The 25,361-nt window shown below is 39.3% G+C and overlaps 1 protein-coding gene and 1 long non-coding RNA gene across 3 annotated transcripts in view; one reads left to right on the top strand and one right to left on the bottom strand.

Annotated features, from left to right (window-relative positions):
• The window catches only part of FBXL13 (F-box and leucine rich repeat protein 13), a 210,341-nt gene that overhangs the window by 645 nt on the left and 184,335 nt on the right, over positions 1-25,361 (bottom strand). For both annotated transcript variants that reach the window (XM_078442538.2, XM_078442539.2), the window contains 2 exons: positions 14,691-14,825; positions 9,362-9,525 (listed from right to left, as the gene is read on the bottom strand). In XM_078442538.2, coding sequence (XP_078298664.2) covers positions 9,362-9,525; positions 14,691-14,825 — 299 coding nt within the window. The remainder of the gene's footprint in view (positions 1-9,361; positions 9,526-14,690; positions 14,826-25,361) is intronic.
• Positions 240-24,424, top strand: LOC144615642 (uncharacterized). Its single transcript, XR_013554011.1, has 5 exons — positions 240-305; positions 8,345-8,420; positions 9,350-9,480; positions 15,835-15,892; positions 24,131-24,424. It is a non-coding gene; the product is annotated as an uncharacterized LOC144615642 (long non-coding RNA).

Raw genomic sequence — 25,361 nt, 5'->3', positions numbered from 1 at the left:
GAGGGAGTATCCTAACCAGCCAACCTGCAAAGGTCCACCATGCAGGAGCTCATAACCCAGAGTCCCCAGATCCCTGTTGGATATGTGGGTGAACTTCAGGGAGGTCCATGAATTCCCTGAAAATTCATGCAGTTTTGTGTCTAATATACATTTTTCTGAGGAGAGGGTTTGTGACTCATCAAACTCTCAAAAGGTGTCAGCGACCAAAATGATTAAAAATACCATTTCTGCCTTTCTTAGGAAGAAATAAGGAAGAAAGCAAAGAAGGCATCTAAAGGTTGTTCTGGACCCCAATTTTAAATTGGGTGAGTGTGGGTTTCCACCACCAAGCAATTCTTTTCTTTTCTTTCTTTTTTTTTTTTTTTTTACATTTATTTGTTTTTGAGAGAGAGAGAGAGAGAGAGAGTGAGCATGGGAGGGGCCGAGAGTTGGGGAGACACAGAATCCAAAGCAGGCTCCAGGCTCTGAGCTGTCAGCACAGGGCCCAACCTGGGGCTTGAACTCACAAACCAAGAGATCATGACCTGAGCCAAAGTTGGACGCTTAACCGACTGAGCCACCCAGGCACCCCCACCACCAAGCAATTCTTAGACAGCAGCTGGGTGCCCTACAATGCAACCAGTTCTGACACTGTCTACCCAGAGATAGCATCAGATTCCACAGGTTCAAGGCTCAGTCTCACTAGACTGCCCTCCACTTTAGATCCCAGTTGCAAGTCCAGGTTGTCATCTGGGCTTCTGACTGACCAGCTATAGATCAGGAGTTCCAACATAACCCTTTCTTGGATTGGATTAATTTGCTAAAGTTGCTCACAGAACTCAGAGAACCATGTTGGTTACTGGATCACTGGTTTATTATAAAAGGGTATAACTCAGGAGTAGCCATATGGAAGAGATATATAGGACATGGTGTGGAGAAAGGGTGAGGAGCTTCCATGTCCTCTCCAGGTGCACACTCCCCAAATCTACACACATTCACTGACCCAGAAACTCTCCAAACCCTTTTAGGATTTTATGGAGACTTCATTATGTAGTCATGCTTGATGAAATCATTGGCCATTGATGACTGATTTAATCTCCATCCTCTCTCCCTCCCCAAGAAATCAGGGGATGGGTCTGAAATTTGCACCCCCATGCTCGTTGTTGGTTCGTTCCCCTAGCAACCAGCTTCCATCCTAAGCTGCTTTCCAAAAGTCACCTCATTAACACAAACCCAGTTGTGGTGGAAAAGAGTTTGTTATCAATAACATGACACCTATTTTCATCTTTATGTCTCTGAACTAATTTCAGGAACTGAGGGTGAGACCAAATATTATGACAAAAGATGTTCCCATTGCCCTTATTACCCAGGAAATTCCAAGGGTTTTGGGAGCTGTGAGCCAGGAACCATGAAGGAAGACCAAATATATATTGGTATCTAAATGACCAAAATATGTTTCTCATAAATCATAATATTACAGCATCAGAAAAATAAATAAATCTAACTTGAAAACATGTCTTTTTGAGGGTAGAACAATGAGACCAGTGCTTTAAAAAAATTGAGTAATTGGCAACTTTTGTAGGATCAGAAATGAGTAATGATAGTTGCCCATGAAGGGGATACTTTTCCCACTATTGCCAAATATTACATTGAGTTATTACTTGCAAGTCTTGAAACATAAAGAAGCTGGTATTACCCATATGCTTTGAGTTAAATTTGTGCTCAGTGGCTATAGGAGTTCAGGCAGGACAATGACATTGGTAAAAGGCTGAGATACCTCAGTTGTTTAAAATGCTGTTTCATTTGAACCAAATTTTAGATGTCTTAAAATAATTATAACGAAACTCAACAGGGAGACAACCAAAGCATTGCTAATTCCATCTCTTACTACATTACTTTTGGTTTCTATATTTGCACTCACATCTCTTACCACATTCCTTTTTGGTTTCTATATTTGCACTCACATAAAACAAAACTAAACAAAAAACAAAACAAAACAAAATACTAAAAGCAAAAAAAAAAAACAACTAAAAACAAACCACACAAGTTTAAAAGAACAAGTGTGAGTAAAAGCAAGTTATACTAATTTCTGCTTCTGAGCCAACAATCCTATGGACTAAAACTTGGCAAACAAGTGTCTTCTCTTTAGAGAAATACTTATTCTCAAATTTGAAAATGATAACTTTATGATCAAAGATGAAGTTTTGCATTCTGTTGATGTTTTAATTTTTTTTAAGTGTGGTCCTACATTTGAAACTTCTTATATAATCTTTATATAAGTAGGACTTCATTATGCAGTAATAATAGTGTTCTATCTTTAGCTGTCCCCACTTTCTTCTAAAGATTATTCTCCCTTTCCAATTCTGTGGAGTTGAGATTGACATGTCTATGAAGGTGTTTTCCATGAGATTGTTTTCCCTTAAGTACTTACTGTAGCATAATCCCAAATGTTAAGGGAATCTGAAGCATAAATTATTGGCACCATCAGTTTCAAATGTAAAGCAGTACCCTAGGCAACAGAGCTTCACTGTTACTTACCCTTCACCCCATCTCTGCCCATTTAAACTTGATGCATCTTTCAAATCTTCAAACCAATCCAACCTCTTGTAAAGACCCAAACCCAATCTCTTCCTCCTCTGAACTTCTATAAAAAGTTGATCATAGAGGGGAAAATGGGTGATGGGCTTTGAGGAGGGCACTTGTTGGGATGAGCACTGGGTGCTATATGTAAGCCAATTTGACAATAAATTATATTAAAAATAAATAAATAAATAGTTGATCATAGAATTAATTTCTTTCCAATACATAAATTCATGGCATTAATTGTTTATAATTATAAACTTTATTGTTTTCCTTTTGTTTAATAAGGTATTAAGTTATTTAAGGGTGTATTCCATTTCTTTGTATCTTAAAGGACAGCCAAAACAAGACACTTTCAGCAGTTTATCCCAGCAAGGAAGCCCTTTAGGTCTCTTATCTTCTGCAGGTTTGAAGCATTCTTAGGTTGCTATTTCCAACACCCACTTGCCCTCTGCCTGCCAAACTGCATTGTTCTGGACATACATACTGTAGTTAACAGTTGTTGATAATGATTCAATGCTACTGATGATAAGGCAACTACAACTATAGGCAACAATGGTCTTGACCTTTAGGAAAAGGATGAGTTTGGGGAGTAAAAGATTTGTAAGTAATTGACCAAAGTATATGTAACCTTTGGCCTCAGAAGAGCAATAATTTCTGAGAGTTCTAGATAACTGGTAAGAGGATAAATACTCTTAACGCTAAACTTGGTAACATATAAATATTGGGTCATACAGTTCCTTAGTCAGCTACAAGCCACAGTGAATTAGATGATAATTAGGGCAAATAATGGGAGTTTGAGAAAATAACAAGAAAGCTGGGGATACTGAATCCTCAGTATAGACAAAAAAAAGTAGGGAATGCATAGGGAAGAGTACTCATTAAATGCAATGTGATGGGACAAGATCAAAATGAGCTGCATATTGAGCACTAGCTATGAGGGAAGTGCCCAATTTTACCTTAAGCTGTTAACTTTAAGGATTTTAAAGAGCAATTTTATTTAAGATAAAAAAAAAAACCAGCTTATTTGGGTATAGCAGAGGAATTGCAATTCGGGACAAGCACGCTATGGTAAACCATAGCCAAGTCCAAAAAGACAAAGGGAAGGTCAGCTTTTATTAGGTTTCAGGCGGAAATTGGGGAGGGCTGTTTTCAACAAAAGTTTATTGGAAAAGAACAAGAGTTTGAGGTTGTGGCAGTTTCTCATTGGTTACAAGTAGTGGTCAGAGCTTTGTTGCTGGGGCAGGGAGGGATCTTCCTTCCTTTTCTGAAACACGGGAGATAAAGTTCTTATGAAAAATGTCCTCCCTTGTTGAAATACAGTTGACCCTTGAACAACATAAGGGTTAGAAGTGCCAACCCCTTATTTCTTGGCTCCCGGCCACCCTTACCTTAGCTCTTAGTGGTAAGCAACGCTCTTTGTTCTACCTGTAGTCAGCTGCACTGAGACTTAAACATCCAAGGGTCCCCTGATCTTTGGAGGTGATGCTCACAGACCAGAGAGGAACAAAGGATCAGGTCTCAAACCCTCCTTCCCTTCCCTTCTTCCCCTAGTCTCAAATGTCAGGAGGTTAAGGCTTTCTGTGGTCTAGAGTGTTTCTAGGGCCTATCTTAAAGCATGTATGCTTTCACAGCAAGAGTAGTCCTAGGGAAAAACTGAAAATCTGAATTTGACCTGGAACAAATCTGGGATTATTATTAGGATTTGAATGCCAGTATAGACTATTCTGAAAGCCACGTCCTCTCCACTCTTTAGAAAATCCTTAGCGCATTGGGGAGCCTGGGTGGTTCAGTCAGTTGAGCATCTGACTTCAGCTCAGGGCATGATCTCACAGCTTGTGAGTTCAAGCCCCTTGTTGGGCTCTGTGCTGACAGCTCGGAGCCTGGAGCCTGCTTCAGATTCTGTGTCTCCCTCTCTCTCTCCACTCCTCCCCTGCTCACACTCTGTCTCTCTCTCTCTCTCTCAAAAAATAAATAAACACTAAAAAAAATTTTTTTACAAAATCTTTAGCCCATGAACTAGCTATCCTCACCACCTTACTTAGACCTTTGGCATCCTCCTATGGACTGACTCGTAAGGCTGAGGACCTGGCCAAGAGAACAGACCAGCATGCTGACTGGCAGCAAATATCTCTGAACTCTTTTTACACATCCTGTGTTACTGTGTGTTTGCACACACGCACTTTTGAAAAGTATCAGGGAACTTGAAAATCTAGAAACTGAATATTCCTGCCAAAAAGAACTCACTCTGTCTCTGTCTCTCTCTTTCTCTCTCTCTCTCTCTCTCTTAAAATAGTTTGGTATCTGGTATGGTCAATATATGGGAGCTAGGAAATATTGAAAAGAAAATGTATAGTTAGGAATTACTGTGTACTCTAAATTTCTTAGAGTACATATGGAATCCTTTGACTACCTTCCACTCTGGCTGGACCTAAGTGAGTCCCAGGTCCTTGGACATTGTAGGAGATGATTTGGGAACTGAATCCAGTATGCCGCAGTGGTAGTCATCATTACTCATTTAACCTGGTGAAACAGGTTTCTCTGGATCAATATAGAACATGATTTTCAGGGGCACCTGGATGGCTTAGTCAGTTAAATGTCCAACTTTGGCTCAGGTCATGATCTTGTGGTTTGTGGGCTCGAGTCCCATGTCCAGCTCTGTGCTAACAGCTCAAAGCCTAGAGCCTGCTTTGGATTCTGTGTCTCCTTCTCTCTCTGCCCCTCCCCTGCTTGCACTCTGTCACTTGCTCAAAAATAAACATTAAAGAAATTTTTTTTTAATTTAGGATATGATTTTCAAAATGATATGCCACAAACAGTTGTGAAACATTAGATGTTTAATAATAATAAGGTACTGAAGTTTGTAGGTGATTTTTGGTTTTTATATATTATAGGGGATTCAAGGTTATTCTTATAAAAATATTGCTTGCCCTCACGCACATTTCCTTCTAGTTTCTTGAGTAGGCAAAAAAGGGGGGGAATGTTGGAGACAACACAAAGAATGCTGGTAATCAGCAGCCTCTCTAATTTATGCATCAGTGAGTAGATTGGGTACAATAGGACACATGTCTCCCCTTAGTGATCAAGTCCCTTGAATGTCTGAACTTTGAAAAAAAGCTTGAGAATCGCTAAAGGCAAAAGAGCAACATAGTAATGCTTAGGTACAAAGTATAGCTCTGCCTTTTATTTGTTTGACCTTGGGTCTTATTTACACTGTTTAAACCAATTTCCTTATTCATTTTTATAGTAATGGGGTATTTATGAGGATTAGATGAGAGAGTCAACATAAAATAGGATTAACACAATACATGGCAAAAAATAATTATTAAGCAATATATTTTTTCATACTAATACAGCTCCCGATCACAAAGGTCTTTCCCCAAAGATTTTTCCATGAGCTGGGGAAGAGAACTCTGATAAAGGTTTTATTTCCTAGCAACAGAGATCTCTCAGGGTGCCTGTGTAATAATCCATGCTGCCAGCAACTGCTACAGAGGCCTTCGAGAAATCTCTGTTATTGCTGTTTGGGCTCTCCAGGCCACTAAGACTCTACTCATCTCTTTAGAGTTGAAAGTTTTAGACTCCAGACACAAAAATGTCAGAAAGGTCCTTTTATTCTTTGCTAAGTATAGACTTAATGTTTCTTTTACCTCTTTGTGGTTCAAACCCTATCAGGTTGTGGAGACCATTGTTTGGGTCTTGTTCCCTCTCTCCCACTATGCTTTTCTTCCTTTGTATTGCCTTTCTTGTTTTTCCCACAAAGGGCCATACGTTGAAATGTTGGTTGTACACAATTGTTTCAAATATAAACAACTAGATATTCTTTTCATGTTTATGATCATAGTTGCTACTTATTTCTCCTTGAGTTAAAGGAGCCTAGATTGTATCTCAGCATGATGCTCTGGAACCACTTCTTGGGATCCCTTCAGGCTCTGGGGTTAGTAGAATGATAGCATATCTTATGCTGGAAGCTCTCTTGCAAAAGAGCTGTAGCTAATTTTCTCATTGACCAAGAGTTTGCTACTCCCCCAGTTCAGTGGGACAGACGTCTTTGATTTGCAAAGCTTGTGCAATAGTTTTAGATTCCATTGAGTATGGGGTGATTTGTTTCTTCTGATGGCAGTAATTGGATTTTAAGAGCCATATCATACAATATTTTCATGTTCAAATGGAATCAAATGTGTGGAAGTTCAACACTTTGTGATTCAAAGTCACTGAACGTCTTCCCAAGTATGAACAATTTCTTCTATTTCAACTACCAAATGTTCCATTTCACCCAGACAAAATAGCCACTGCAGTTGAGGGAGCCACATTAGCCCTGGTAAGAGCAAACAACTATGCTTTTTCAGAGTGAACATAGATAAGCAAAGGATTAAACAACATCATGAACTTGAGTCTTGAAGGGGCCACATATTTTGTGTAGCATTTCCAATTCCACCAAGGATTTGAGCGGAGAAGGAAGCTGCTTTAAAGTCCTCAGAGCTGACTCCAAACAGCTGCAAGTGTCCAGGCCTTACCACTTCTCTAATCAAAGTTTTCAGGACCAGGTATCTTGGGAGCTCCTTGGCTAAAAAACAGTACCCTGTCCTAGAAGTTGGGAGTCAAGACAAGCACTCTTGGAGCCTTACTAGTCCAAATGCTGGGACTCTCCAAACCATTCTGCTGTGGGGACTGCCCTTCTTTATTGCTAGACAAAGATAGAATCAGAGCATTCTAGGCCTCTTTCCTGCTGGAGCTTAGCAGGGGTGGGGCTATGAGGGAGACTGAAGTAGTTTGGCCTTTTTAGACGATGAGATGGACAGACAAGCCAGTTCCCTTCTAAGCATTAGGACCATCTCTCTGCTTCTTGTTGGTAGGGACAGCCAGTCTTGGTGGTAGAAAATAAAAGATGCCTTCACTGTCCTAGCTTAGGTAAAGGAATTTTTCATAGATCCAACTAGTTAATTAGAGTTTCGCATTGAGTTTTAGTGGTTACGCCTAGCTACTAGTAAAATCTTACTTTGCCTTGTTTGGTTTTCTTCACATATTTTTTTTACCTAGTCACCTTGCAAGAGGAGAGTGGGCCCATCACAGGCAACATTAGGATATTACTAGATATCTTGGGTCTCCTTAACCAAACACCATTATTTATCACACTTTAACATCCATACCATAATTAGGTTCAGAGAGACCTGTGCCAGAAAGTCTCCATTCATTCTTACTTAAAATCCCACTTATTAGAAGTTCAGTGATATTATTTCCCCAAACTAGTGATTATCAAAATGTAATCAAAAGATTAGAAGCCAGACTCCTTTGTGTAATATGTTATTCATTCATTGCCATCTACCCAAAGTTCACTGTTTAATGATATGACAAGGCTGACAGGGACTCCTAGGACCGTATTTCATGATAGCCTCTTTCAATGAAGTTAATCATACCCATATCAGTCATCTCCAGACTTATTAGGGAGGGTTGGGTCTCCACTCCTCTTCAAAAATTTTCAAAGATCTGCTTCTTTATTTCTGACCCCACTTCAGTTGGCTGCCTTCCTCCCTGTGGGCCCACTGGTCCCAGTGGCAATGCCTATTTTACAAGTAATAATTTTTGTGTCCTTTTTTTTTTTTTTTTTTTCATTTTAATTTAACATACACAGCCTTGGATCAGGAACTATTGTCTTCCTCAGGCTTCAAGTGACCAGATCTCATGGTTCTGCTCATGCCAGGGCTACTTAATTAAGCAAGTTCCTCTGCGAAATATATGTGTTTAGATAATTGATAATATTAATTCTTAGTATTCACTTTTCCAGCCTGCAGAAAAGAACCAGACCTTCAAGATTTGGTCAAGAATTTTCATTTTGAAGACTTTACAGGTAACTTCATCAGGTCAGTTAAAACTACTTGCACATTTTTACTCTCAGTCAATAGGAAAACAACTACACAATGTAGCAAATAACTGCTTTATATTTAAAAACTCATGGGATAGGGCACCTGGGTGGCTCAGTCGGTTAAGCGTCCGACTTCAGCTCAGGTCATGATCTCACCATCCGTGAGTTTGGGCCCCGCGTTGGGCTCTGTGCTGACAGCTGGAAGCCTAGAGCCTGTTTCGGATTCTGTGTCTCCCTCTCTCTCTCTGCCCCTCTCCCACTCATGCTCTGTCTCTCTGTCTCTGAAAAAATGAATAAACCTTAAAAACAAAAATTAAAAAAAAAACTCACGGGATAGACACCTGAGAACTTCTACCTGTGTATATTGCTCATTTCCCCAACTTTTATTTCAGTGGAAACATTTTGCAGATTGAGGGAACCAGCACTTGGGCTGTAGCAGTCAAGCCAGAATGCTTTACTCTGACCTCGCTCCTAAGGGAAATCCCTAAATGAGTAACAACCATCAGGCAAATAGCTTTGAGAGATATGTGGCTTAGGGTTAACTGTTAGTAATTTATACTTAATTGTGAACTGGTTTAATCTAATTATTTTTAACCCCTAGGGGAGACTGACTGACTGGAAGTATTTTGAGAGATGAGTAAAGAAAGAATAGTGACAGTTCTATAAGAGCAGAGTTAAGGCTTTGAATACCTGCATGGTCAAGGAAGGAGAAGTCCTTGAAGTAGAAGGGCCAGTGGGAAAGGGATACGAAACTACAAAGACAGTTTTAGAAGAGAGCTTCCCCTGGTTCAACTCAAAATGTTGGCTTCAATTAGGCAAAAACTAAAATGAAACTTTGTAACTCTGAGAGCCACTATGTATTACGAATGCCATAGTCATGTATTCTGTTTTCTCAGAAAGTAGTTCTCAAAGCTTTTCATGTTTCAGGTTCATACTTACATGGAAATAAGCCTGCAGTATTGCATCTTAAGAATCCGGAGTTGTTTGCAGCCTATCTGAAGGTCCTCGAGCATTTGGTCAGTAAGCAGGACGCAACCAGAAATATCCAAAATGTGCAGGTAATGGCATTTTGCCGATAACATCTCCATCGCTGAGTCAGTAATCTGAACACACAGCCAAAGTGAAGTACTGATTATTCCCATGAACTCCATCCCAGGGAGGAACAGTGAACTAGTCAGTTTGGGCTGCTGTAACAAAATACCACAGACTGGGTAATTTAAACAACAGACATTTGTTTCTCACAGTTATGGAGTCTGAGAAGTCTAAGATGAGATTGCCCACAGATTGAGGGTCTGGTGAGGACCCTCTTCCTGGTTTGCAGATGGTTACTTTCATGCTGTATCTTCACAAGGCAGAGAGACAGCTCTAATTTCTTCCCATTCTTATAAAGACAGTAGTTGCATCATGGTGGCTCCACACTCATGACCTCAGTCTAAGCCTAATTAGTTCCCCAAAGCCTTACTTCCTAATGCTGTCACACTGAGAATGAGGGTTTCAACATATGAATGTAGGGGGCAGGAGGGAGGGAGACAAAAATTGAGTCCATAACAAACAGAATCACAACCCTTCCCAGCTTGTCACATGATGGGCCTATAACACACGTTAGTGATTTAACTATTTCCAGAACACTAAAATTATGTTTCAGGTAGCAGCAATAGACTTTGTGATCTTGCTGTTATAACTTTCATATTAGAGTTCTCTATTTTGGATGGGTAATTTCATCAAAATTTCCTTAGTAATACCCATCACACAATATGAACAATTTATGAAATGCCACAGTAATGGAATTTGGCTTTAAACTTGAAATCCACTCTAAGGCATCATCAATTTAGAAAACTAAGTTTAATAATATAATATGTTGCAAAGCTATAAAATATATATATTCCCTGAAGTTAAACCACAGACAAGGTCAAATTGCCATGAGAAGGGATCTGGACATCTCTGATGGTTTGTGTGTAGAGTAAAATGGTTCTGGAAGGGGACAAGTAGATGAAACAGATGTTTGTAGGCAGGGGAAGAAAGAGCAGAAGCCACAGACACTGCATGAATCTGACTCTGAGAAATTCTGCTGAGGGTTCCAATATCTTGAGAGTTTGTCCAGATGTTATACAGAGATAATTCAACTCTCATTCTTAGATTATTTTATTTACTCAAGGTCTAGCTTTTGAATTCATAGCTGTACTAAGACTTGCTGTAAAATCAGTGAGATTACTTTCCTCAAAGGAATTTTTTTTCCAACTGGATTTAATTTCTTATTTTAAATGTTTGAACATTCTAAAAAACATGCCATGAGGCTTGGCTCTTGTTCTTAATATAAAGTTGAGGAAATTATGTAGAAAACTCTTCAGTTTGAAATGTACACTTTCCAAGTTTGGAAAATAGATGTTGTCATTGTCTAAGCATGACCTGTTTTCAGAACACGTTCAGGACCAAGGTTTAACATTGTGCCTGATTCTCACAAAAATACCTCCATACATTCCTGCCATACTATCTTGGTCTCTGAGGATCTGATGTCATTGGGGGGGAAAAAAGCCCTCAGAATTATAGGCAAGACAATGAGGTGATAGAAAAGTCCAGGACAGGTAGAGCTCAGAGCACTACGTTTTATTGATTCTGAAGGAGTGAAAAAGGAGCCTGACATTTCCTGTAGATCAGAAATTCAAGATGTTTAATGACTGAACAGATGTTGTTGGGACTTATAGGGCTGGGAACTAGAGGTGGAGGTGACTGGGTAAATTCTTAGCTCCCAGTCCTGATCTCAGTCCTACTGAGCAGAGATTCTATTATTCCCATTTTAGCACTGGGAAGGGTGGGGTCACAGTACTGCTTACCAACCTTGGAGGTTGGCTGGTTGCAAGAAAAAGCTGGCCTTCCAGGAGATGGATAAGTGACCATGCAAGATTGACCCATGGGCTTTTGAGAAACCTAGTCTAGGATGATGAGCCAGACACTAATGTGTTTTATAGCTCATCAAAAGCAATGTAGGTGGAAATATAACACTGTATGTCAACTATACTGGAATTTAAAAATTAATTGAATTTAGTTTAAAAAACCAATGTAGGTAGAATATATTAGACTGGACCATAGCTTTATGATTTCTCAATGAGGAGTATTCCTATTGGCCCAAATTATGGTCACCACATCTTCTGAATGAAGATACTTATTTGACTCACAGTGGTAGTAAAGCTAAACCCTTCTCTCTTACATTGAGGTTCTAGAATAATTTACTCCCTTTCCTTTTTTTCACGCTAGATCTTTGATATAGGGTGATTTGTTTTATAATATCTTATTTGTGTAACATCCTCCTTAGTTTCTAGGCTGCAAGACAGTATTCACTGCACAGTGTATAGAAGAAATTCCCTCAGCTTCTCCTTACCAAAAAGCAAAAACAAAACAAACAAACAAAAAATCCTCTGCCCAATTCCTATTCTCACCAGAGTCTTTACTTCTCTTATTCTCCTACTTTCCCCTCTAATTAATAGAGCCACTAAGAGGCCCAGCCCCCATCTGCATCTGCTTTGTGGCCAGGGCAGTTCACAGTGAGCCATGTGTTGCCCATGTGTCCACGTGTCTGTGTGCAATGAAAACAAGAACACTGCAGAGGGTCCATGGTCAGTGTGGCTAAGTATGCTTAGTTCCTTGACCCACTTCTAGAGCCAGATGATGCTGACCAATAAGGCATTTGGTTTCTCTAGGTCTAAACAAGTACATTATTAAACAAGAATTTTGTTGTGAACTTTCTAAATTAATTTTGTCATGATTTACCACATCTTTCCCCCCACTGCCTTCTCCTCCTTACTACAGCACAGTTAACTATGGAGGAATTAGGAGTTTCTAGCATCCTTCAGTTAATCCACTAACCACATAGAAGCTGACTTTTTAGACGAGCTAGAATGCAGGATATCTTGAGATTTCGGGTGGTACTTTACTAAAAAGAAGCCCATCAGTGTGCACAACAGAAGACAACAGGTTGTTAATGGTCATATAGTTTCTGAGGATTTTTTAAAAAGACTTTTTAGTTTTCTTCCCTCTGCATATTTTGTTTCCCCCAAGTTTTTCCTATTAATTTGTTTTGGTCTTTATCTTCCACTTTAGAGGCTTTTCTATTATGTCTGGTAATCCTTGGCCGTCTGCTATTAATTAATAGCAGAAGGGCTACACACTGATTGAAGGGTTGAGTGCATGATCTGGGCCTTCTCTACCTAAAGCTTCAATGGTTCTATGGATTATTAGTTGGTAAACCTCCAAATGTCAATATTTTTCTGTCTTTCATCTTGTGCTAGTCAGAGTCTCCAGAAAACAGGCTTTCAGTCTCCTGCCTGGAGGGAAAGGTCTGGCAGCCACATTCTGGATGCTATGTTGGAATAGCTGTTGAGTGTCTCTGCATTTGGCATTCAGTCACTGAATTCCTGTTTTCACTGTTGTACTCAAACTCTGAATTTGCATGGTATCTCCCAGCCCAGCAAGCCGCTATTTTACTATCGGTAGAACAAATAATAGAGCAATTTTGCCCCCCAGAGGACATTTGGCATTATCTGGAGACATTTTTTATTGTCACAATAAGGGGGTGGGGGGGACCTGGTGCTACTGGCATATAGTGGGTAGAGAATAAGAATGCTGTTGAGAGAGCCAAAGCATAAGAGACTCTTAAAAACTGAGAACAAACTGAGGGTTGATGGGGGGTGGGAGGGAGGGGAGGGTGGGTGATGGGTATTGAGGAGGGCACCTTTTGGGACGAGCACTGGGTGTTGGATGGAAACCAATTTCACAATAAATTTCATATTAAAAAAAAAGAATGCTGTTAAACATTCTACAGGGTCGTGTACAGAATAACCCCCCCCCCTACAAAAGAATTATCTCATCCAAAATATCAATAATGTCAGGGTTGAGAAATCTGGGAAATTTAGGAAATAAGTATCCAGTCTTTTGGTGAAGGTAGAGAAGGGCAGTTGCCCAGAGGCGTGAGGTAGAGGAGGAGATCTAGGATCTGTCTACTTCTCAAGAGCTCTTAACCCAGTCTTCCTTATTTTAGCTACCCTCTCCACCCAGTTCCAAAGGTAAACAGTGCCACCAAGTTTGAAGATCATGGTATAAATCAATCTTTTCCCCCACAGTTTTCTCTGTTGCTGGCTTAGGATTCAAAACTGCCTCTGTCTGCTAAATTCTATTGGTTGATCTGGTTTCAAGCTTCCAAAACTTTCTTGATCTTATCTCTTCTGTTTTCCCTACCAACAGTTCTTCTGTAGGTCTATAAGGTTTTAAGAGGGAACAAAATTATATGTGTATATTCAATCTACCGTATTAATCCAGAATCAGAGATCTCTATTTCTTGACATGGAAATATGTCCATAGTGTATTAAGAAAAAGAAAGTAGGCTACAATGTCTTTTGGAAAGTATGATTCTATTCTTAAAAAAAAAAAAAAAGACAAAAACAAACCTTCTATAACTATTTCTAATCTCTGTGTACATAGAAACAGTTCTAGAAGATAAGTATAAAATGCCAATACTGGTTATGTCTGGATGGTGGTATGACAACAGATTTTTACTTTCTCCTTTTTGTTTTTATATGTAGTCCAGAGATTTTACAATAAGTGCATATTTCTTTTATAAACAGATGTCAAAAAAATTATCAAACACTAGAAATAAGAATGAAGATGATTACATGTATTTTCAGTGTCATACTGGAACATCTTTAACAGGCTCACCAGAGGAATTCTATAAGGAATTATGTCTTTGTTTGGCATATTAATTAGTACCGATTAGGGCCTAAAGTCGATGAAGTTACATGTTATAACTTGTTATATTTTTGCCCAGGGGAGATGAAAATTATTTCTTTCTGGTAGAAACTATAAATCCAAGGTTATGGATTTATTACCTTATAGGACATTAACCAACTTTGGATCTAACCTAAAAATCATATTCCAACATTCTTTTTCTTCAGTTCCTATAAATATCCAGTTTGATCAAATGCTGTATGGACTGGTTTTACCATTTTGCTGGTCCTCTCATTAATGAATTCATAAATCTTGACACGTTTTTATATTTGAATGGGAATTGTTTTTAACTTTTTGAAAATTCTACTTTAACACAAATGAAATCATAAAGCCATTTCCCAGTTGAGGAAAGAGAAAAAAAAATGTAATGAATACCTCAGGCATAGCAAAGAAAACAAATTCTATGATGACACTGACCCCTGACTGCTACCCTGCCTGGGTTCCTTGTCTGTGTTTCAACTGGACACATCTGAGCTCTGACTCCTGCACTTACCTTTGGACAGCCAGCAATGCTGAGAGATGTGAGGGAAACACAATAAATGGCCAGTGCTTTAATAATCTCATTTGACAGCTGGGAGCAATAAGAGACATCCAAGTGTTCTAAGATCAGTGAGCCTTTGCAGAACGCCTGCAAGAAATTTCAAAGTCAAAGATTTTTTTTTCTTTTTTTTCTCTTAGTCTTTATTCATCTAGAGCCATCTTACCCACAGCAGCTTGCTTAGTATGCATTTCAGTCCCTGAAGTATAGATGTGTTACATCTTGTTGAAAAAAAAAAAAGAAGAAAAAGCTATTACATCCATTTTTTTTTTAAACAAAAGATATTCACACACCAGCCTAACCGCTTAGTAGTATACAAATTCCTGTTAGCGGAATTTGGTATTCCTGACATTAGTGCTGAGATTTTACCCATATGGTTAGTAATTATTAAAGTTATATTCAGCCAAATGAGTGGAGGAAAAGAATCTAGGGGGGAGAATTAGATGGCAGACACTGTGGGGTAATGTAGTGGGAAGACCACGGTCTTTGGAATCAGGCAGACCTTAGCAACTCCATCTTTCTGAGCCTTAGTTTCTTCTTTTTTAAATCAGGGAAAATAACATCCACCCTCTAGCATTGTTCTGAGATACCAAAATGTTCATCTGAAATTTCTAGGGCTAGAAAAATCCTGGAAATCATTGGAAATTCTTCCCTTTACCTTAGTAGTTATTAATTTTCATTCCCACTTTTCAGTTAAATAAAGACAAGAACTGAGTGATAAGAAGAATCCATGAGGAAAAAGTTTACAACAAAGCAGTTATACAAAAACAAAATGATCCACAAAAGTAAAATTGCAGTTGTAAAAATATACTAAGATGGATAGGAATTAGAAACCATGACCAATTCCAGATATTGTACTTAACAAAAGTCCCTCCCCCAAATTATAAAAATTAGAAATTATCAACATGTGCTCAGTCACTTTAGAGGTTTTTCCTTATTGGAAAACAGCTCAAATTCTTAAAGTACTAAATCAAAGACTTCAGTAAATGATAGTTTACATTAATATTAGATTTTAGTAACTAGTGGCTTACTAATAAGGCATTGCTTATTTGTATGTAAAGATGGATGTCCATTGGACTACATGTCATTTTCCTTTCAGAACTGAGGGAAGGACCTGGGCTGTTGGATCACTTGATGCCATCAGGATGACTCCAGAGGTAAGACAACCAGTGGGTCTCCCTCCCACTTGACTATGCCAGTTTCCCATCATTAAAAATTTTTTTTTTCAACGTTTTTTTATTTATTTTTGGGACAGAGAGAGACAGAGCATGAACGGGGGAGGGGCAGAGAGAGAGAGGGAGACACAGAATCGGAAACAGGCTCCAGGCTCCGAGCCATCAGCCCAGAGCCTGACGCAGGGCTCGAACTCACGGACCGCGAGATCGTGACCTGGCTGAAGTCGGACGCTTAACCGACTGCGCCACCCAGGCGCCCCCCATCATTTTAGCCCTAAGGAAGACTGGAAAGAACTAGTCAGCCCACTATTTTCTTTAGCAAGTTATAAAAGAGGCAAAATTTCCATGAGAGGCAGTTTAGCATAGGAAGTAAAAAATAGTACTAAAAGATATTGGTGATTTAACCCTCAATCATGATCTTTTCCTGACCAGAATAGCCAACAGTGATTCCTTTTTCCTCTGACCTCATGCAAAATTTGTCTTCTTCAATTGATTCAGCAGTTAACAGTATTTGATTTACTCCTGTATTGTGGCTAGCTTCGTATGGAGATCAGTCTTCTTTAGCAACTAAGTGATGACAAAAATTGGAAGGGGCAGCTTGTCATGAGATAGTGAGGTCCCTGTCATTGGAGATAATCAAGCATAGAGAGAATGCCCAGTGGTGGTGCAAGGGGAATCTGACTTTGAAGGACTGGAATGATTGGTCTTAAATCTCAGCTTGGAGATTCAACAGCTTTTTCAATGAGAATGCAGTAAGACTCTCAGAGGTATTGTGTGGAATTCTGCTAGCTTTTTATACCCTCTTTCACAAGCATCATATTTAGGATGCAGTAGGTTCTCAATAAATACTAGTTGGTTGATCCATCCTTTATAAGCATCTTCGAGAATATAAAGAATTCTGTTTTAATGATACAGGAATTCTTATGTCACAAGGAGTAGGGTAACATTGTTTTCTTCTTAGAAAATGGACAGAGTTCAGGGAACCATAGAAAATTTAAGGCGGGAAGGAATATTTAAACTAAGAATAATTTATTAAAAGATGAAACAAAATTTGAAGGGAGATTCAAGGCACTTAGTGTCTGAAAACCCTTTCAGTAATATCTGTCAATGCCTTGCACTGCTTGAATCAGTTCTGCTTTAGGTCTTAAAAAAAAAACAACTCTAATAGTCTTTGAAGTTGAACTTTCTCAGAGGTTTTAAAATTAAAGAATAACATAAAAACATATTAGAAGGTCTATGATACACTCATGGTAGCATTTTCATCCATGGAAAATCTGAGGCATAAAGACCGGTCTCAGGCTTTATGCTTGGCATAAGTCAGTGCAGATCTGAGAAGTCAGTCAGACCCTCTCCTCTCTTTGTAATTCACATTTTCCTTAAGACACATATAAGTCATAAGTAAGTTAAGTCTGCAGGCATGTTTCAACATAACCACTCATGAAATTCCATTTCTCCCCTACCGATAAGATTATTTTATGCTTTTCTGGCTCCAGTGATACAGATTCATATATATTTATCAATGCTGTTGCTTTTCTTTTCTTAGAAAATGTCAGACTAAGCTTCTTCTAAGATGAAATATTTTACAGTGAAAATGGGGAGAAAATACAAAAGTTATCAAGTTTGGCTCCCATCCCACACATCAACCAGTTTTGCTGTGGGTTAACAATCTTGAAGAAAACTTCCAAATGTCTTTAAATCATTTCTTCTGTCTATCTTCGCAGCTGAGTCATAGTGTGGGAAGGCTTATTGACTACATTCCTAAACTGGGTATGTAGAGGAGACTGAGTTCCACTAACACTTATTGATTGTCACAATAATGTGCTTCTGCCAAAATCCTGACTTAAGCCACCTCAACAGGTGGCAGCTCTCAGTCTCAAAAAAGCTCCCCCTCGTGGTGCATACCCATTTTTGGACTATTTGCTTCATTTTTTCTTTTTCCCAATTAAAAATCTTGGGAAAATCTTGTAATGTCAAAAACCATTTTCTGTAATGAAGACTATTTTTGGCTGCTTCAAAGGCTAAAGTACAACGTCTACAATTTTAAGTTATAAACTGAATTCAAAACTTCAGTTTGTTGGGCCTCCTATATCCTACCAAACATAGACTTGCTTTCACTAGGCATTAGAGCAGATGGATGTAGCTGTGGCCAGGGCACACTGAGCTGGGAAATCTGGGCATTGCCACCAGAACTAAATTCTACAGAGCCCAACGCCTCACTACTAGCAAAATGCCTCTCCTGTATTCCCACTCTCCCTGCCAGGGAAACCAGGCTGAGCAAGGCTCAGCATACTTCTTAGTATGCTTAGTAAATATGGAGGGGATTCTTAAAGGGCAAAGGCCAAAACCCAAAACAGGCGTTTCCGAAGATGCTTTCATGATGCAATTTGTTACCTAATTATATGGTGATTTGGGAGATAAGCTGTAGTTCAAGCCAGCTCAAATGTGGCTAACTCCACAAACTTTTCCCCAGTTCGTTCCTCTGGAAGAAATGCCTCTTCCAAATCCCTATAGCTTTTAACTTTTTTGTCTTTCTCACTTTCTACTTGTATTATAGCTATTTACATAATTTATCTCCTGCACTGACTGCAGCTTCTTGAGAGCAGAATCCATGTCTAATTTAACTCTTGCAGCCCCAACATCTAGCATGCAAAAGAGGTTCAAGATGAGAGAGTGTCCGAAGGGAATGGAAAATGCTGCTTAGCACAGGAGTAAGGAAAATGAGCTCCCATAGATTGCTCTTAGGACACTAAGTCCAGTCCTTCCCCACACCCTATTTAATAATTGAAGTTCTGAAGGTGGCTAAGAGCACAGAGTCTGGGGTCCACCAGCCTAAGTTCATATCCTGCCACTTAGAAGTTTGTGTCTCTGGATAAATTACCCTACCTCTCAATTCCTCAGTGATCTCATCTGCAACAGGAGAATAACATGGTACCTTAATATGACACCTACTTCATGGATTTGTAGGGAGGATTAAGTGAGTTAATATGAATACAGCAACTGAACAGTAGCTGGCACGTAGTAAGCAGTCGGTAAATAGTAGTCATAAAAAGAGATCAAATGTGGGGAAATTAAACAACAGAAAGGGTAAGCACTCAAAGAGAATGTATATCGGAAAGAAGACCTGGAAAAGCATAACAAAAAAAATACCCTTGAATTAGAATTTGTGGGGAGAAATTTCCAGAACAGTTTCAGGTTTTAGACTCTATCTCCAAAATAAAAATAAGCCCGGATTGGGCTACTCAAAGGTCAATCAGGCATTTCTCTTGTGGCCTGTAAGATAACCTACACTTTTTCCATTTTTCTAAGATAAGTAAAATTAAATGGGTGCCCAGTGGCCCAGTTACCTGGCACTTCCCCAGGGGTTTCTTTGGGATAAGAAGGGCATGGAAATTATCTAAGCTATACTAATCAGCCTGAAAGAATTGATAGGTTTCTGTTTACACAGCCAGCCACTCCACTTATTCTCTTTCTCATTCTTTCCAAGAAAATGGCAACTCAGAACTTTCACTCCGAGGGCTAAGTCATACTGTCCTCCTGTGACCGCTTCCATTTAAAGATCTCTAGGAAATAATGAGTTCATGAGCCATCGATGCTGCTTTGATCTCCCATTTGGGGGGGTAATGAACTAAGAGATGATGTAATCAAGGGAGGTTACTGGTTAAGCAGAAAACTTAAGGGGCCTGAAGTTGGGTTTGTGATCTTCAGAAAGTTACTTAACCTCAAGTTGTCTCATCTATAAGCAAATGGAAACAACCATTAACCTATCTCACAGGCTTATTGGAAGATAATGTACTCCAAAAGTACTTGACAGACATAGCACCCTTTACAAATCTTGGTTTTTGCCTCTCAGCAGTGGAACCAGAGAGGTCTTAGAACAATATTGTCTGCCATTTAAGACCCCTGAGAGAACATCCTCACTATCTTCCATATGTTGAAGGCTTTCAGATGAGGAAATATCATGTGCTAAATTTAACTGGAAGCTAAGAGAGAGGACAATTAGAAGTCATAATGTGGAAAAATCATAGCTTCTGTGAAATATGCCACAGGTACTCAGTTCATGTCAGGTGAGGCTTAGTAAGCAAGACCTAGGCACGCTACATGACAGAAAGATCAAACACAGATTGGCCACTTATATTTAAGAAGCAAAAGAAGCATAAACTCATACTCTTGTGGGAAAGTGGAATTTTGATGTTTATTTTTTGTGCCCCCCCCTTTTTTTTTACCTTCATACAATCTGACAGTTCTTATTTAACTTTTGGCAAGTTTCATCTTACACAGGATAAACTCATGTTCCAGGGACAGCTTACATGTTGGGAGAGTCCTCCAAAGGATTATCTTCCTTTTGACATATTCTCTTATAGTTCTTCTCTGTGGATGCTCAACATGAAAATAACAGATGTGTGCTTTCATTTAGCAAGTCTATCTGCTTCACTTGTCCAAAAATAGTTCTCCCCAGTGGGAGAGGGCAAGAAGCCAGGATTGGTGTTGGGTATTCTCAGTTTCGGCTATTTATCAGCCAAAGAAACATGGTACCCATGACTCCAGTATCCCTTGGAACCTTACAGACTGTGGGAAAACAACAAGCTGTCAAATCCCACATCCTTTGAAGTCTTGCAAATTTCTAATTCTATTGAATTGCCTCCACAATTGGGAACACACTAGGTTGAGGAACAACAGAGAATACTGAGCTTATTTCTTTTGCTCACAGCCTTAGGTAGAGAGAATAATGCCTAAGTGTCTTCTGGGACCTTGTAACTCTCTGTTAATTCCAAGTGTCTTAGGTGTGTTGGTTATGCTGTTCTATTATAGATTCTAGGAGACAGTTCTTGGTATGGATATCTATGAAGCACAGATTTCTGTAACAAAGATCTTAGTTGCTCTAGGTTTTGTTGGAGTTGCTTTTTCCACAAGGTAGCAGATACCTTCCTCTTAATTCTACCACAGGAATTCCATAGTTTCCTCTCCCCAAACCCTGTAAAATGATTCTACACCTGGGACCTTCTGGGATCTTCATCACAGAGAGTTTAGTCACTTATTTCCTAATAGTAACCTGGAATATTGGAGGAGGCAAAGAATTTTAATGAGCAGTATGGCCAAGAGACAGTGTCCAGATGTCTGAATGTCCTATCTCCCCACACAGAAGATTTCAGAGCTTCCACTGTATCAAAGGCCAAAGAGTAAAGCCATTTTGGAAAAGGATCCTCTGTTTGTTGCTTCCCTCACAACCCATAAACATAACTATATCCCTGGAGAAGAGGTGGAGTTATTGAAATCTCATACTTTGACAGTTTTTGAATGATTTAATCTTAGAAACCAAATAGAAATCAATGTTGGTTTTTTAAAAAATTGTTGCTATGTGGAACCAGCACATCTAATCCATCTTTGGCATTATAAGTCAGTACATGTCAAAGGCCACTAAAACCTCTAAACCACCAAGGGGGTGGAGTCTTTCAACTGATGAGAATGATTGATGAAAATCTTGCGTGAGCAACATTTTATAACTAGTCAGAAAGTTTAGTGATTCAAAGTAAGAGTTTGAGATCAGAAAAGAGTCTCTGGAGCATAATCCACTTGCTCCTAGGTAAGAATGAACCCGACATGGATGTTAGGTCAAGACATGAACCCAGTTCTTCTTACAATTTATAGAGAAATGTCCAGAAGAGACTGTCAATGGGCCATTCTTGGAGAGGAGGACTCAGAAATGTTGCTGAATGTTGCAGGTACTCCTAGGCCTTTTTGACTTGAGTATCCATGTATGCTCTTCAGTTATAAGAGTTTCAGTTCTCTAGCACAGGTAATGCAGGATACAGGACAGAGAACCCTGAACCCTCGGTCCCCACTTGGACTCAGCCTGTAGCAGCCTCACATCTACAGAACCCCTTGACTTGCTGAACAGTCCTGGATTGGGCTGAAAACCAATTGAATAGTAATGGATCTTAGTCTGCTGCTCTCCCAGCCATAGAGTAGCTCTTGATTCACCCGTGCAGCCACCCTTCCCAGTCCTTATTCCTTGATCCCTCTTCTCTACATCTCTATTTATAAATCAAGATAAATCAGTTACAAAGTAAAGGTCAAATAAAAAATAAAATCAAAAGTTTGTAACAAGAGAATGGATAAAAGATGTTAAAGGTTAAAAGACAAAAGGAACTCGTAATCTCAAGTGTCCAAGCACTTAGGTCAAGATTAAGGGTCTCAAAAAAGAAAGACTGTAAGAGAACAGTGAAAGAAGTGGATGTTCTAGCATCTCTACCACTGCTTATACCCCATAAACAAAAGTTGTCAAGTATTTTTGCGATCATCAGAGAATATGACATTATCCTAGGCTACAACTAGGTTGTTAAAATTCATCAGTGGTGCCATTTGGGAGATGTCAGTAAACTGCTTGAGAAGGATATATGCAACAAATCAGGCAGAAAAGACACTAGAGAGTAGATAAGGCTGAACCACTACCACATGCCTCTTATTCTTCTTATGTAGTTATAAATACATCCACTGCATTCCGGCTGCAGGGCTTTAAAACACAGATATCCATCTCTATTAGAGAGTCTTTTGAGATATGTATATATACACACATAATAAAAGGTAAGAGGAGACCATGTTTGGGTTTGAAGAACAGTGATATTTATCTAAGTCTGAATCTTCTCCTCCTCCCCAAACCATAAAATCTATAGAGGGAACAAACAAAACTACATAGTACCCATATTCTCCCTATTAGAAGATAGAGAACAACTACAACCTTCGAATTACCTGTAAGTAGAGTAAAAACATATTCCAACAGAGCTCCCTTAGCCTGCCTGCAGCCACTACAAGCCTATGGATTCAGAGAGTGGGAAAGGGGACTCTGTCCTAAGAGTATAAGGGTAAAGAGAGCTTAGAGAGGAAGCACAGACAGAATTACTCACAAAGAAGAGAAAGTGCAAAACTAAACGTCAAAATACTGAATAGGACTTGGTAGTTCATCGCACTGGCTACATGACTTAGCTATGGGAAAGAGCTTGAAAATGAGGGTACCATAAATCTCCCAGGCAGCCAAGTCAGATGGACGGATGTCATCCGTAACCATGTCTTCACTTCCAAGCCTACTGAAACTCAACAGTTCCATGGATTTTACTACTTAAATGTTCTCCAATCCATTCCCTTCTCTCTAGTCTCACTGTTACTGTCCTTGTAGGCCTGCCACTCTCTCTCTCCTGGACTATAATAAAATCCTCTTACCTTATATTCTTTCTATAAATCTTGAGAGCTGTCCTCTCTCCCCTCTACCCTTCAGTCTAAATTCCACATTTCTTCTTAAAGTGATCTTCCAGTGGGTAAGCTTTCCCTGGCATTCCCACGCTGACTTAAGTACCACAACTGAATCCTTCTGGAGATTTCTTTATTACAGTATAATAGCTAGAATTATCACTTTGGAATTAGACATTATACCCTAGCTCATATGTTTATTTGTTTCATGACTTTGGGCAAAATTCTTAACCTCTTTGAACCTCGATTTCCTTATCTATAAAATCAAATTAAAAGTATTACCTACTTCATAAGGTACTTAATTAACACACAGGAAATACTTAGAACAGTGCCTTGCATATAGTACATGCTAAATTAACATTAGCCAACAATCAGCACATGGTATTGGATTTTTCTTTTTATAAGCCTATTTGACTAGGCCTTGACTTATTAAAAAAAATTTTAGAATGATTTTTGTTTTCAAAAAACTGACAGATTACCTCAGTGTCCACTGCATAGAAAATCCAGTTCACATGTTCTTAGTTCAATCACTGAGCAAGATTTTCACAAAATAAATCTGAATGAGACAATTTGAATATTTTCTTACATGAAGGCATAGAGTTATTCATCTACGTTGAACTTAATCATTTCAGTTTTTGCCAACTCAGTGATTGCAAATCCTGGGGTTGTACTAAGGAAACTTAAGAATCTTTATGAATGGACACGACCAAAGTACCTGAACTTCGGGGCAGCCGTAGGCTCTGCCTGTATGAGCACAGCTAGCTCACCAGGCTGCACACTGCAGGGAGTTCAAAGAGAGCAAGCTCCCGACGCCAAGGGCAGTGCTCAGCACTGATGGCTGCCTACCTGCCCAGCTCGCCAATAGCTTTCTGCTCTTGGCTCCTGAGCTCTCCAGTTCCTGACTTCATTCCTGGACTCTAAAGGTCTGATTCAAGCCTAATTTACATTTATCATCCCTTTTGGTTGTTATTGATTCAGCCAGCATCCATGAATCCAGAAGCAATGTTCCAGACTTCCAGTTTCCAGTCTGTCCTGAGAGTTTGGAACTTATCACTTCTATCCTCAAAAGAAGAAAAAGGGTGAGTGAACTGAAAATCAACAACTCTTCTTAGATCTGTCAGATAATTGCGGTCACAAAGCAAACCACACTCTGAAAACTGGGAAGACAGGTGAATACAGAGAATCAGGGCTTACTAGGAGCAGAAGCCGGTGGCTGAAGCCAGTATCAGCTGGAACATTTAAAGGGCTATTGACTAACTGCCAGAAACTGAGAGTAGATTAGTTTGAGAGAAAAGTTTCTGGGGCCCAGCCTTAGCTGAGCCCCCATGCTTTCATGAGCTTATCCAGGAGACCCACCAAGTTCTCAGGATGAAGATCAGAGAAAAATGCCCTCATGCTTCCTACATGGGGAGAGGGAAAGTAATCATTGTAAGATACCTCCAGAGCATCTGTTCTCATTAACAAAAGCTTGACCTCAAGGGATACTGTTTTACCAGAACCTACCCAACACGGGTTTTATGAGAGCCAATCCAGCAAAGGGTCAGGGAAATACCCAAATCCAGCCCCTCTCACCTTATTGTCTTACCTCAGTGTAGCAGAGGCAGGGAGAGGGGTTGGAAGCACTTGTAAAGATCACTGTCCTGGGACACAGGCCCGTTTGAAGACCGAGACTTAATCATATGAATATAGAATGAGACCTCCCACAACACATCTAACTACCACACAAATAGTGTTCCTGCATAATAACACCTTAACAAAAAAGATTAGAAATCAGACAAAATATGCTCTCAGGGTAAGATGGAATTAAACTAGAAATCACTAAATAAATAAGTAAATAAATATTTTTTTTAAAAAAAGTAAATAAACTAGAAATCACACAGACAGCTAGAAAATCCTAAAATATTCAGAAGTTGAGCAACACATTTCTAAATAAACATGGGTCAAAGAAGTCTCAAGAGGGTTGATGGGGGGTGGGAGGGAGGGGAGGGTGGGTGATGGGTATTGAGGAGGGCACCTTTTGGGATGAGCACTGGGTGTTGTATGGAAACCAATTTGACAATAAATTTCATATATTAAAAAAAAAAAGTCTCAAGAGAAGATTTATGCATATTGAAAAAATATGTTTAATATCATAATCCCAGTGAAAAACAGCAATCCAATTTCTTTTTAACTGGTTTGTTCTCTTATTCTATTTTCAAGAAAATAGCAA

Source organism: Panthera onca, chromosome A2 (assembly GCF_046562875.1).
Source record: "Panthera onca isolate mPanOnc1 chromosome A2, mPanOnc1 haplotype 2, whole genome shotgun sequence".
Lineage (NCBI taxonomy): Eukaryota > Metazoa > Chordata > Mammalia > Carnivora > Felidae > Panthera > Panthera onca.
The sequence above is the reverse complement of the archived record's forward strand: the minus strand, read 5'-3'. Positions and strand labels throughout refer to the sequence as shown.